Below are 13,741 nucleotides of genomic sequence, written 5' to 3'. Positions count from 1 at the left end.
CCTTATCAGTCAATCAATCCGTCTCCCCCTCCTCCTTCCCTTCCCTTCTCCTCCGCTTTCTCTTTCTTTCTTTCCTTTTTTTCTAATGCAGTGCTGGGGACTGAACCCAGGGCTTGGGACATGCTAGGCCAGCTCTTTAACGCTAGCCATGTCACCTTTGGTTTGTTTGTTTTTTTGTGGTGCTGGGGGTTGAGCCCAGGGCCTTGTGCATATGAGACAGGTACTGTGCCAGCTGAGCCGCACCCCCAGCCCTCCTTGATTTCTTAATCATTGTTTTCTGGATTCCCTCCCTAAAGAGAAGCTTTACCTTTGGGAAGGATGAAGCTGATGACATAATGTATAATAATAAGCATAAATAATAATATCTTGTTTTTATTGAGTATTTACTGGGTGCCAGAAACTGTGCTAAGCCTTTTACTATAAAAACTCACTTAAACCTCACAACAACCCTGTGAGGTAAGGTCATTGTCAACCTCGTTTTACAAACGAGGGAACTGTGGCTTAGAGAGGTTAACTAATTTCTGCCAAGCCACACAGCAAGTAGAAGGGATTTTCCCAGTTGCATTCCCAGTTCATGGCTGGTTTTTGCCAAAAAAGTCAGTCATTGTGGACAAAGATTTAGCATGTCATGGGGTGCCTTTTTTTTAATATTTTATTTTTAGTTGTTGATGGACCTTTATTTTATTCATTTATTTATGTGTGGTGCTGAGAATCGAACCCAGTGCCTCACACGTGTGAGGCAAGTGCTCTACCACTGAGCCCCAACCCCAGCCCCACCTGGGGTGACTTTTAAAAGCAATATTGTGAAGGGTTTTATAAACACGTTTTTAAACAGTAAAATTCAAGCACAAACCAGTTTTAGGAACATGGACATTTCCAGGGTTCTTATCCTTACTGTGACCTGAGCCTGGACAACCCCTACCCTGAAATTGATAAATGATTCATCTCCATCAGCTGGAATTTGAGAGCCTCCTATTATGATCCTTGTAACCCAGAGCCTGTAAAGTTAATCTCCCTGTGTCTTTAACAACTGAACTTTATTATCCAGCTATGAAAAAAAAAAAAAAAAAACTGAGTATGGATTGGAGCCTCCCACACCCAGGGGCATTGCGACACAGGCCTCTCGCTCCTCCTTTTTCGAAATAAGCATTTATGGGTTGGGGTTAGGTGTGTTCCCATCCTGAGTCACACGGTGCATCTCAAAAACCAAAAACCGTGCATCTGTTTCTCAATGGAAATTACTCCTGAGATCCAGTGAGAGGGTGGGCCAGGGCCGGGCAGCTCTGGCACCTTGCTGCCCCGCAGGAGGTCTCACCTGTTATAAAAGAGGAAGACACTGTGGGCAGCTTGGATGGAAATTTCCACATATGTGCTGGCGGTGGTTTTGTTTGGTGGGTTTGTTTTTGCAAGGGCAGGAACCCAGGGCTTCAAATGTGCTAGGCAAGCGCTCTGCCAGAGGGCTGGACCCGCAGCTGCACTGTGGCCTCGCTCAGAGCACAAGAACTGTGCTTTCCAACCCTGCCGAGGCTAGAAAAAAAGAAAATGAGTCTGATTCCAGGTGGCATTTGGTAACTGTTAGCTTATGGGGAATTCTGCTTTCTGGGCAGTGTCACCCATCTGAACTGTGGCAGAGACCCAGGCAGGAGGCCCTGAATGGCCCCTGGGCAGCCAGAGTAGTCCTGGACATCATGCACAAGTCCTTCCCCTGGATTCCTGGGTGTGTCTCCTATTCTGCAGGTGATTCTGACACTGTGGGCTATTTGTCTTTCAAGTATCTATCAGAATAGAAGTGCTGCACACAGAGCAGGTGGAATAGCCCCCAACCATCAGGAGAAAGTTTTAAAAGTACCCAAAGAGGCTGGGTGCCATGGTGCAGGCCAAAAAATCCCAGATACCCAGGAAATCCCAAGCTCCTGAGGCAGGAGAATCCCAAGTTCAAAACCAGCCTCAGCAAACTTGGGCCCTAAGCAACTTAGCAAGATCCTATCTCAAAAGAAAACATCTGAAGGACCGGGGATGTGGTTCAGTGGTTAAATGCCCCTGGGTTCAATCCCTAATACCAAAAAAAGAAAAGAGAAAGGAAGAAAAAATAGAAAAAGAAAGTTGCAAACACTGTTATATGAAAGCAGGGACATTTGTGTTATATTTTGACAAATTCCATCCAGAACAGGTGAACAGAGAAGGTTGGTACATTCATAAAGTTATTTGGTAGATGAGCCAGGCATCATGCCACATGCCTGTCTTTCCAGCAACTCAGGAGGCTGATGCAGGAGGATTGAAAGTTTGAGGCCAGCCTTGGTGATGTATCGAGGCCCTAAGCAATTTAGCAAGACCCTGTCTCAAAATAAAAAGACTAGGGATGTAACTTAGCAGTAAAGTGCCCTTGGATTAAAGACCCAATACCAAAAAAAAAAAAAAAAAATTGGTAGATGAAAAATACTACCCTGTTTTAATTTTCTTTTTATTATTGAGATTAAGCATATTTTTCATTTCTTCTGTGAATTACTCATTTTTCTATATTTTTTTTCCTTATGAATTTGTAAGACCGCTTTGCACACTAGGAATAATGGCTTTTTATCTGTTCTATTTGTTACACAGATGCTACCTCCCAACCCGGTTTACTGTCTGGCTTTGATTAGTGTTAGGATTCCCCCTGCCTCATAGTCTTTATTTTATAATCAAATTTATTGGTCTTTTCCTTATACCTTCAGCATTAAGTAGCATGCTTAGGAGGAAAAAATATGTCCACCAAAAAGCAGGGGCCAGGTGTTGCCAATAATCCCATCTTTACTGTATTGGAATCTGTGCCCATCTGAGCTGGTTCCACGAAATAAGATGGTGGGATCATACCTGGCTGGTTACGACCCCCCCCATCACCCCACCCCCTGCCCCAGGTAGGATGATGAACTAGAAAACCATCCCAGCCCCCTCCCTCCCTCCAGGCAGACAGGTTCTGGTGACGTTTTAAAGAGCCTGTTCGCTAACAACGATTAAAACAAGGTTAGGGTAACTTAAAAACTGGTAAAACAAGAAAGGTCATTTTGTGGCAGGCTGCTTTCCGTTGGAAAGGTAAGGCTGCAGGACGTGCTAGAAGTGTGCCCTTCTCTGTCTGAGCAGCACCAAGTTCAACCTGTCCAAAAGGCCACTGCTGCTTGGGAATTAAACCCTCCTCTGATGTCTGTGAGATTTCTTTTCTTTTTCACTTTTTACACAAGTAGATGGGAACACTCTAGAAAGAAAGGTGAGGGTGTACTGGAAGCAGCCTTGGCTCTGTAATGGGTCCGAGTTCCTGGTGCTCCTGTGTGGCTTCTCTGGGCTTGATGCCATTTGGGCAGCACTTCTGGGCGATAGGAAGTGAAGGGCGGAGCCCAGAGGGTCAAGTCATTTGGCCAAAGCCACACCAGAGTCAGGTTTTGAGCCCTTGACTGGCTGGCTGTAGGGCACCAGGCCCTGTCTTCTGATCACCAGAAGCCACGTAGGGATGCTTGTGGCGGCCATTGCACATTGCGCATGCGTGGAGACCGCGGAGCTGGAGATGTGCAGGGGAGCGCCCTCCTGCCCACGGTCCCCTCTGTGCATGGCCCGTTCCTGTGGATGCTGAGGTCCCATTCCCAGCCCCTACCTCCCCCCCTTCTCTGCTGAAGTCTGTCTCAACCCCCTCTCTGCCTCTGCGGGTCCCCAGCCTCAGAAGTGCCCTTCAGCATGGCCGGCCGGCCTTCCCCCACAGCTGAGCAGCCCTGGTCCTGGGCCCCGCCACCACACAATAAGGCCTACTGTCAGGTCCCGGCTCCTGCTGACCACAGCGCCCCGTGACCCTCGGAGCGCACTGTCAGGAGAACCCCAGACAAAAAGCCTTTCTCCCCGCCATCAGGGCAGGGCCACCAGAAGGGCACCAAAGCCATTTTTCAAAGACCAGGATGCTGAGAACATTTTTTTCTGCATCTAACGTGGAGCAACCTGAGTCATTGAGAATAGCTAAGAAGCCACCCCCTTGATTGCTGCTGCCCTGTCCCCAAGCCCTGGTTTCCAGTCTTGGCATTTGAAAACTGCGGTAGATCAGCCTGGGGCAGTGTCAGCAATCACAGCTGGGCTCGGAGCACTGGCTTGACCTAGGAATGCCGCCTCCTCAGAGCGTCTGGGATGTCCTGCAAGGTCCTCCTGTTACAGGCAGGGAAACTGAGGTCCCCACCTTCATTAGTCCTTCACCATCTCTGTTGGGGGGTCTAAGGCGCCTCGCAGAGAATAGCCTGGTAGGTTCCACGTTTCCCACAGTCCTTCCCTCGGTCACTGCACAGACATCATCCACGCACCTGGTGGGGTCACTGACTGAGCTGGGTGCCAGGCCCAGCAGGCAATCTGGTGCCCGCCCTCTCAGAGCTCCGTATGGTGGGCAAGACAGCCGGTAAGCAAAGCATTGAAAGTGTAACTATGATCGCTGGATGGTGAAAGGCACTTGCAAGAAAAATATAGAAGAAAGAAGTGTGACTTTGAGCAGAAAGCCCCAAACCTGATCTTCATTTCCAATATTTTCTATGAAAAATTTCAAGCATCCAGCAAAGGCGAAAGAATTTCACAGTGAATATTCATACACTTACCACCTAGATTCTGCCATAATTTTAGATTTTATTTATTATTTATGGTACTTGGGATTGAACTCAGGGCCTTGAGCATGCTAGACAAGGGCTCTGCCCCTGAGCTACATCCCCAGCCCTAGGTTCTACCATAATTTGCTGCATCTGTCCGTGCATTCCTCCAGCCAACCATGAGTCCCCTGCGAATCTTTGGACAACTGATTTTTTATATCAAGACAGGCTCTCGGGCTGGGGATGTGGCTCAAGCGGTAGCGCAATTGCCTGGCATGCGTGCGGCCCGGGTTCAATACTCAACACCATGCAAAACAAAGATGTTGTGTCCGCCGAGAACTAAAAAATAAATATTAGAATTCTCTCTCTCTCTCTCTCTCTCTCTCTCTGTCTCTCTCTCTCCCCAAAAAAAAAAAAAAAAAAAGACAGGCTCTCACTGAGTTACTGAGGGCCTCCCTGAGTGGCTGAGGATGACTTTGAACTTGCAATCCTCCTACCTCAGTCTCCCGAACTGCTAGGATGACAGGCATGCCAGTTGGAATTGGTGATTCCTGGCTGCACTATCAAGATTCACTAGTAGAGGAAAGAAAATCCCGGCTCTCTCGCATTGTTAAAGAGGGAGCGTCTCCTGGGACTAACAGATTGCATGACCCAGGACTAGTTCAGTGGTGCTTCAGGCAGGGACAAAGGGTGGGATGGAGCGGTTACTGCACTAGAGCCCTTGGCAGGCCATCTGGGTGGCCTGAACCCCCAGCACAGCACCTGAGCAGTCCCTGTCCTGTGTCTTGTTTGTTCGCAGTGCTGGGGATGGAACTCGGGCTAGGCAAGCATTCTGTCACTGAGAATTCCACCCTCTGATGTGGCCACCTAGGGGAGGTGCTGGCTGGCCCTTGGTGGGCAGCTTTGCCCCTGGACTAAGGATCCTGACTCTGGTAATGATGATGTGAAGTCATGAAAATGATTAAAGCCCATTTATCCAGGGTTCACCTCACGGAGCCCTCAGGGTGTTTGATGTGTTATTTATTTACATATATGTAGTATGTGACACAGCTCACACATGCACATTCATGCTAAGGATGGAACCCCAGGGCCTTGCACATGCCAAGCATGGGCTTCACCACTGAGCCCTGTCCCAGCTGACGCACTATTTTTAATTCCTATGACAACCCTATGAAATAAGCACTGTAGTTGCCCCCTTTGACGCACTAGGAGACTGAGAAACACAGAGGCGAGGGGATGTGCTCAGCTGAGGAGTGGCCGGGTGACAATTCCAGCGCCATCCATCGGCACCCCCAGCCCTCATGACAGGGTGTTTCATTTAAAGCATCCGGTGCAATTAGAACATTCCAGATGGCCAGCCAGGTGTGCTGGGTCACCTTGGCTGGAATTGGCCTGCAGAAGTACTTTCCCCAGCCCCACCCGGTGCCTATATTGAGGGTCCTGCCCACAGTTTGGCACCCACCTCTGTGCTGCTCGGGGGGCCTTGGTCCCCGGCTTTGTGTCAGCCTGGTGATAGGTGGAGAGGACAGGCAGCTGCCTGCGTCAGGCCCAAGGGCAAGGTCTGTGTTGAGCCTTGTGGTGAAGAACCTGCGGGCCCATGGGTCCTCCCTACGGTTCTTTGACCTGTGTCCTGTCCCTAGCCCTGGGACAGCCTACCAGGGGACAGGGGGTAGAAGGGAGGCAGGCAGCAGGCGTCTCACGTTTCCCAAGGGGCAGTTTGTAGGTCTGGGTTCCATGAGCTTGGCAGGGTCACTACTGGACCAGGCTCTGCCAGGAAGAGCCAGAAGCCTGCTGTGAAGCACAGGGCGCTTCTAGGGGGACGAAGTGCGCATCAGGTGCTTCAGTCATCGAGTCCCTGGGGTCTGTTGTGTCACCTGCTAGACTGGAAATGTGAGCTCAGAAAGCTGAGGAGATGTGCCCCACCCCCTATAGGTGCAGAGCTGAGTCAAGCCCAAGTCATGTGGGTGCCACGCTGGACAGTGCAGGGGCCTGGATGGCAGAAAGTTCTAGTGGGAGGTGCTGGGTGAGGCAGAGTGGGGTGGATGAAGGATGCGCTTCTGAGCCCTTCAGCCTCCATTTAAAGGCTCTGAAAAGTCCTGCTCTCATGACCTGGTCTTACCTGGTCCCAGCACTCCCCAGATGGACTTGTCCAAGAACACCTCTGATTCCTGTGAACAACTCTGCCTGTCCCTAAACACGGTGGCCTCTCCTCAGACGTCCACTCCTCTGTGGCCCACAGCGGTCCTGGACATCACCCTGTTGGGAATCTAAATCTCTCTTGTCGTTTTTCCCCCCAGATTGCCTTGGGTCCCCCGTGTTTACACCCATCAAGGCAGACATAAGTGGCAACATCACGGTATGTACTTGGCCTGGCAGCTGCAGCTACAGCACCCTCAGTAATCTAACCCTGCTCCCCTCGCCAGCACCCTGCTCCCAGCTGCAGGCTCCCCAGGCTGTCATGGAAGACAGGCTTGGCCCCAAGATCATGCGCTGGAGCCTGAAGTTCCTGGTCCTCCTCTGTAATAGCGCCACCTAGCGGCAGCTGGGCAGGGCTCAGGCAGGAGGATATTGCCCCCTCCACCAAACAAGTCAATGCCAAAGTCCACAGGTGGCACTGGCCCAGCTCTCTCCTCCCCTGGCCCTGGGCCTTCCGGTGCCGTCCCCCAGCTACAGACCCCCTCCCCTCGAGGGTCCACTCAGGGCCCACACAGCCTTGGGGCTTACCACGTGAACCAGTGGCCCTTTGAGGACTTCTGACAATGAGGAAGCTGAGGATTAGGAGTCAAAGGCTCACTCAAGGTCACTTAGAAAGCGACAGCTGGGCGTGATAGTGCACATCTGCAATTCCAGCAGCTTGGGAGGCTGAGGCAGGAGGATCATGAATTCAAAGCCAGCCTCAGCAACATAGCAAGATTCTAAGCAACTCAGCGACACCCTGACTCTAAATAAAATATAAGAAAGAGCTGGGGGTGTGGCTCAGTGGGTAAGTGCCTCTGGGCTCAATCCCTGGTACCAAAAAAAAAAAAAAGTGTCAGAGCTGGGATTCCCACCCAGCCCGACCTGGCTCCAGTTCAGAATCCTACGAGCCCATGTCTACTCTCTCACAGAAGCGAAACTTGAAGCACCTGGTGTCTGGGGCAGGGTCAGTGGTGTTGGAGGAGGTGGACTCTAGCGCCAGGCAAGCTGGGGCCTGCTCCACCTGCATACTGTGTGGCCTTGGGCATGTCACTGGCCCTCTCTGAGCCTCAGTGTCCTTATCTGCAGTTTGGGATACTGATGGCAACTTCAGGGTTGCCACTGGACCACATGAGACTCTGCCTGGAATGCAGACCACACGCAGCAGGTGGGAGCGCCCGGGAGTTGGTGCTGGAGTCCTGCCGCCCCCACAGCCACTCCTCCCAGCGGCAGCACGGCTGGCTGTGAGCAGCTTTTCCAAGCGGAAAACCACGTGTGTTCCATTTCAGAAAATCAAAGCCGTGTACGACACCGACCCAGCCAAGTTCCGGACCCTGCAGAACATCCTGGAGGTGGAGAAGGAAATGTATGGAGCAGAATGGCCCAAAGTGGGGGCCACGCTGGCACTGATGTGGCTGAAAAGGTGATGGTGGGGCAGAGGCGGGCCCAGGGCTCAGTCCTGTGCAGGGGGGAAGCCCTGCCACGCCCGCGTGGGGTCCACGCTCCCTTCTAGTGGGATGCTTATTTTTTTTTAAGTTGAAAGACTTTTTTTTTAAATTTTTTTTTACATTTTATTTTTTAGTTGTAGTTGGACATAATACCTTTATTTTATTTATTTATTTTTATGTGGTGCTAAGGATCAAACCCAGGGCCTCACATATGCTAAGCAAGCGCTCTACTGCTGAGCCACAACCCAGCCCGTGTGATGCTTATTAATGGCCAAGAAAAAGCCTCCTAAGGACCAGAGCCTATTCCAGTGGTGACACATCCTTGTTCTAGTCCCTAGAACAGAATGGCAAGCGTCTGTTCCATCCTGGGTGCTGGGCTAAGCTCTTCCTACCCGGGTTGAGTTTCTTAGGCTGTGAGTTAGGTGTGCTGTCTCCCTGTGTCGCAGAGGAGGCTCCAGGGACATCTGGAGGCCAAGTCGCACACCCAGGTCTTCCAAGCATAGTTGCACAGATTGTGCACCACACAGAGGTGTCCTGTTCAGGGTTGGTCACATAATGCACAAGGTGGGTTTCTATATTAGTTTCATGACAGAAATAACAGCCGTGTATGTGTGGCGGGGGATGTCCTAGGGATTAAACCCAGGGTGCTCTACCACTGAGCTCTACCCCCTCCCCCCCACCCTTTTTTGTTGTTGTTGTTTTGAGACGGGGGCTTGTTAGGTTGCCCAGGCTAGCTGGGGCACGGTGGCATGCACCTGTGATTCTAGTGACTCAGGAGGCTGAGGCAAGAGGATCACAAGTTCAAAGCCAGCCTCAGCAACTTAGCAAGGTCCTAAGCAACTTAGTGAGACCCTGTCTGAAAATAAAAAAAAAAAAAATTTTTAAGGGCCAGAAACGTCACTTAGTGGTTAAGCGCCCCTGGGTCCCGTTCCCAGTACCAAAAACAAGCTGTCCAGGCTGGCCTGGGACTTGTGATCATCCTGCTCCAGCCTCCTGGGTCGCTGGGATCCTGGTGTTGACCACCACACTCACAAGAAACAGCCTTGAGGAGAGGATTTCTGTCTTTTTGCACGTGGGCATCCTCTGGACCGGGGCCCGCAGACACCGTGCTTTGAACCCACTGGGTCTCGACCAGCTCCAGAATTCTCTTGTACCTGTGCAGTACCAGCAGTGGCTATGAGGCCAGAGGCCCATTCCTGGCCCCACAGGTGTCCCCAGTTGCCCTCCCTTGGAGGCTGGACCAAGAGCTGGGAGGGAGCCTGCCCCATTCTCTCCACTGGTCCCCTGGAGCCCTCCTGCCACCCCCAGCCCCATCACACCGTCATCTTGGTGAAATGCAGCGGGGAGGGTGAAGCTGGGCAGGAGCAGGTCTGCAGTCAGCACCCTATAGCACATTTTAGGAAGTGTCCCTGCCAAGCTGCCTGCCTTGGTCACTAGAGACTCGGGTCCATCCACCTCACAGGTGCTGTGGTTTCTGGGGAGGAGCAAGCTGGAGGAGATGTCCCGATTGTTAGATGTGAGCTAGGCCAGGCCAAGGGGCACTGGTGGTCACCAGCAGGCCAAGGGGGTGAACCAGGTGCGTTCTGCGGCCTCCTTTGGCATCGCTGTCTGGTGGAGTCACCGGTGGGCAGATCTGAGCAGCAGAGTATCAGAGACAGGGCAGGGGGTGCTTCCTGGAGGACGGAGCCACGTGGAGTGTCCCAGGCTGGGCAGGAGGGTCCCGTGGAGGAGGGCACAGCCTTGCTGAGGGAAACCTTGCTGCAGACCTGGCACACAGGCCTCGGGGTGGGTGTGAGGCCAGAGCCTGGGAAGCCCAGACCAGATTGGGTAGGAACACAAGCCTAGGAGGGGAGGGTCTTAAGGAGCCACTGGGGGCAGGAGCAGTCACAGTGGGTCAGGGAGGCTTCAGGGGACACCATCCTCATTGCCAGGGGAGGGGGATCCAGGGCTCCAGAGCAACTGCTGTCCAGGGCAGGCCACAGCCGAGCTATCCTCAGCTCCAGGCTCCAGGCCGATCCCTGGTGGGCTCTGGGCTGAACATGGAGGGTCCGCCTCACCTCAAGGGTGAGGAGTGAGGGTCTCTTTGGTGCCCAAACCCAGCACTCCTGCCTTGTAATGGCCCTGCACTCTAGCTGACCCCCACCACCCTGCAGGGAGGGAGTGGAGTGGCCCATCTGGGGACCTACTGGCACAGTGAGGGGCAGCAGAGGCAGGAGCCCAGCTGGGGGTGACGCAGGCTAGGAGGGTCCTGACTTGGGAGCCTTTAGGAGGAACCTCAGAGCTCTCTGTGAAGTGGCTAATGGCGCCCCACTCAGCCTCCTGGGGGATGCGGTGCGGGGCAGGAGATGACACTAAAGGACTGGAACCCCCTTCTCCTAGCTCTGAGGAGGGTCTGTTGGGGCCAGTGAATCACACAGACGTGACGGGAGCAGGGGCGGGCAGCTGTCGTGCAGTGTGGCAGGTTCAGAAGGGTCCCAGGGGCATCAAGGTAGAAGTGAGCTTGGGGGCGGGAGCTGGGCTCTGCAGCCCCCTGTCGTGTTCCCTCTGAGGGCCAGCACTTCACCCTCAGGCCCTGACAGCTGCCTGGCATGTGCCAACCTATGAGAGGTCACATGGACATGGACACGGAGAGGACAGGCCCAGACCCCAGCCCTGGGGGGCTCACAGCCGGGCATGGTGCTCCAGAGGGATCGGGCTGCGCCTGGCAGCCACGTCCTCATGGCAGGAGTGAGGCATGGCCCAGGGCAGTGCCCCATGAACACGTGGCTCACGGAGGTGCATAATTCAGATGCAGGAGCCCCTCCATGGCAGGGAGCACTGGCTGTGGACACGGGTCCTAAAGAGCCACCCTCTCTGGGCCACAGAGGCCTTCGCTTCATCCAGGTCTTCCTCCAGAGCATCTGTGATGGCGAGCGGGACGAGAACCACCCCAACCTCATCCGCGTCAATGCCACCAAGGCCTACGAGATGGCCCTCAAGAAGTACCACGGCTGGATTGTGCAGAAGATCTTCCAGGTGAGCCACCCTCCAGGGCTGGGGAGCCGGGAGGGCCACCCGCTGCAGCTCCACCCCCCAGGTTTCCCCTGGGGGCCTGCGCTTGCCCCTTGGGGTGTCCTCTCTGGGGCAAGCTGCTGCACTGAGGGTCCCTTCCCGCCCACTTGGCCAGCCCTGCTCATGGCCCTGGGGGGTGGCATTTGCAGGTGCCGTGCCTGTGCGGCCTGACTGGGGAACCTCAGCAGAGCCCCTGAGGACTGCGGGTGGCCTGGCCTCACGGCCCCCCAGATTCCATCTGGATTCCCAACCCTGGAAAGGGGGGAGCAACAGCCCCTGTCCCCACTGAGGCATCTGCTGGAAGGACACTGGCCCACGGGGTTCTTGGTGGCCTGCGTTGGGGTGATGTTGACAGGGCTCCTGGAACCAGAGCTCCAGTGCCAGCCTGGCTAGCGGAGGGTCCCTGGGGTTACCAGGCAGAGACGCCCACTGGGGGAATGTCCCCTCTAGGCTGCTGCTGGCCACCTGCCTCTTGCTGACCCTCGGTCTCACTCGGCGAGGCCTTGCAGCCTGCCGTGGCTAGCTTCCTGCCCCACTTCAACTGCCTGTTCATCCTCACTGCCACAAAACCAGGGTGTGGTGGCCAGTCTCGTCCCCGTGAGGCACATGCTGAGAGCAGTTGGATCAGGAGCCAGGCCAGGTCCAGGCAGGAAGGGCCAGTCACAGGGCAGGAAATGTCACCTCTGGCACAGCCCCCCTGGCATGGCCTGGGACAGGGCCCATTCCCAGGGGCACCCTGAGAGACCACCCTCTCCTCAGTGCCTCGTCCCCACAGAGGACAAGTGGCCTGCATGCCTGGCTCAGGGAGCTGCCTGTGACCGCAGCCCCCGGTGCTCCAGGACACAGGGGCTACTCTTACCCTAGCCCACAGGCGAGGTTGGTGGTGCTCCTATAAGTCAAGTCCTGGCCCACGGTGCAGGAGTGGGGACTGGTGTGGTGGCTCACACTCGCATTCCCAGCCACTCAGGAGGCTAAGCGAGAAGATCACTTGAGCCCAGGAGTCTGAGGCCAACCTAGGCCACACAGCCAGGCAGCTCTTAAAAACAAAGAAAATGGGGCTGGGAGTCCTGGAGCTTCAGTATCCTCATATTTTTTATTTTTTATAATTTTTTAAAAATTTCTCTCGTATTGAGGATTGAACCCAGGGCTGCTCTACGCTCGGCTATATCCCTGACCCTTTTTAAATTTTTTACATTGAGACAGGGTCTTGCTAAGTTGCTGAGGCTGGCCTTGAACTCAGGATCCTCCTGCCTCAGACTCCCGAGTCACTGGGATCACAGGCGTGTGCCACTGCTCCTGGCTTCTCAGTGCTTTTCAAGTGCACTTTCTGAGTCCTAAAATTTGGGGTAGTGTCAACTGCTGAGGACAAAAGAAAGACTGCAGCCTGGATTAGCAGCCTGTGCCCACTCAGTGGGCTTCCCAAGAAGCCGTTCCCCTTTTCCAGAGCATGCCACCCCCAAGCTCACTTGTGCCCGGCACCAGCCCCTGTGCCTGGAGCTTTGCCGAGCACTTGGCATGATCTCCCTCATCTTGACGGAAGTGACTCAGGTGGATGCCATTATTATCCCCACTTTACAGACAAGGAAACTGAGGCTCAGAGAGGCTAAGTAACTTGCTCAAGGCTCACAGCTAGTCGGCGGCACAAGCTGGAGTGTGCGTCCAGGTCTGTCTGTCTGTCCCCCTAGTTGGTGTCCTTCCTGCTGTCCCTCACGGGGGTAGAAGGGAAAACACACCTCCCTTTTCCTTTCCCTCCCAACACCACGGACAGCACAGACCCTGCCCCGCATGGACCTGGGGAAGCCCGACCAGATCTCAGCGCGGGCCTGGGGTCCTGGCTGTGCCCACTAACCCCGTGCCCCTCTCGCCCACTCAAGGCCGCGCTGTACGCAGCGCCCTACAAGTCGGACTTCCTGAAGGCCCTCTCCAAGGGGCAGAACGTGACAGAGGAGGAGTGCCTAGAGAAGATCCGCCTCTTCCTGGTCAACTACACGGCCACCATCGACGTCATCTACGAGATGTACACCAAGATGAACGCGGAGCTCAACTACAAGGTGTAGGCGGCGCCCGCCCACGGCCACCGGCCAGCGCCACCTGCCACCAGCCACCCGATCACTGTGAATCAAGCCGGGCCCTCTGCGTCCCCAGAGCCCCCCCCCCAGCCCAGCTGGGGCCTGCAGGCGTCGGCCCTGCTTTTAAAAGTCATTTTTTTTTTGGGGGGGTCTATTCTAATGAAGCAATAAGTCATGACCCTCCTTCCAAATCTCCTCTGGATTTCCCCGCAGGTAGACCCACTGGACCCCTGTGTGAAAAAACCCATTAACCGTTCTAATCAATCAAGTCCTAGGGTTTTTGGTTCTTTCGCACCAGGAGCACAGCTCCTGGGCGAGGGTGGATGCCTGGCTTTATAGAGAAGCAGGTATCCTTGGAGGATGTCTCTGAACCAAGCTATGGGTATTTTAAGGACCGTGAAGAGTTGATAGGGAA

General features: G+C 54.2%; 1 protein-coding gene across 1 annotated transcript in view; it reads left to right on the top strand.

Annotated features, from left to right (window-relative positions):
- The window catches only part of GLTP (glycolipid transfer protein), a 23,286-nt gene extending 9,545 nt beyond the window's left edge, over positions 1–13,741 (top strand). The window contains exons 2-5 of the mRNA XM_081285683.1: positions 6,881–6,939; positions 8,048–8,181; positions 11,071–11,221; positions 13,132–13,741. Coding sequence (XP_081141809.1) covers positions 6,881–6,939; positions 8,048–8,181; positions 11,071–11,221; positions 13,132–13,314 — 527 coding nt within the window. The 3' untranslated portion in view covers positions 13,315–13,741. The remainder of the gene's footprint in view (positions 1–6,880; positions 6,940–8,047; positions 8,182–11,070; positions 11,222–13,131) is intronic.

This window comes from Spermophilus citellus, assembly GCF_964194105.1.
Source record: "Spermophilus citellus genome assembly, chromosome: 3".
In the NCBI taxonomy this organism is placed as follows: domain Eukaryota; kingdom Metazoa; phylum Chordata; class Mammalia; order Rodentia; family Sciuridae; genus Spermophilus; species Spermophilus citellus.
Note: the sequence above shows the minus strand (reverse complement) of the source record. Positions and strands in the feature narration are given on the sequence as shown.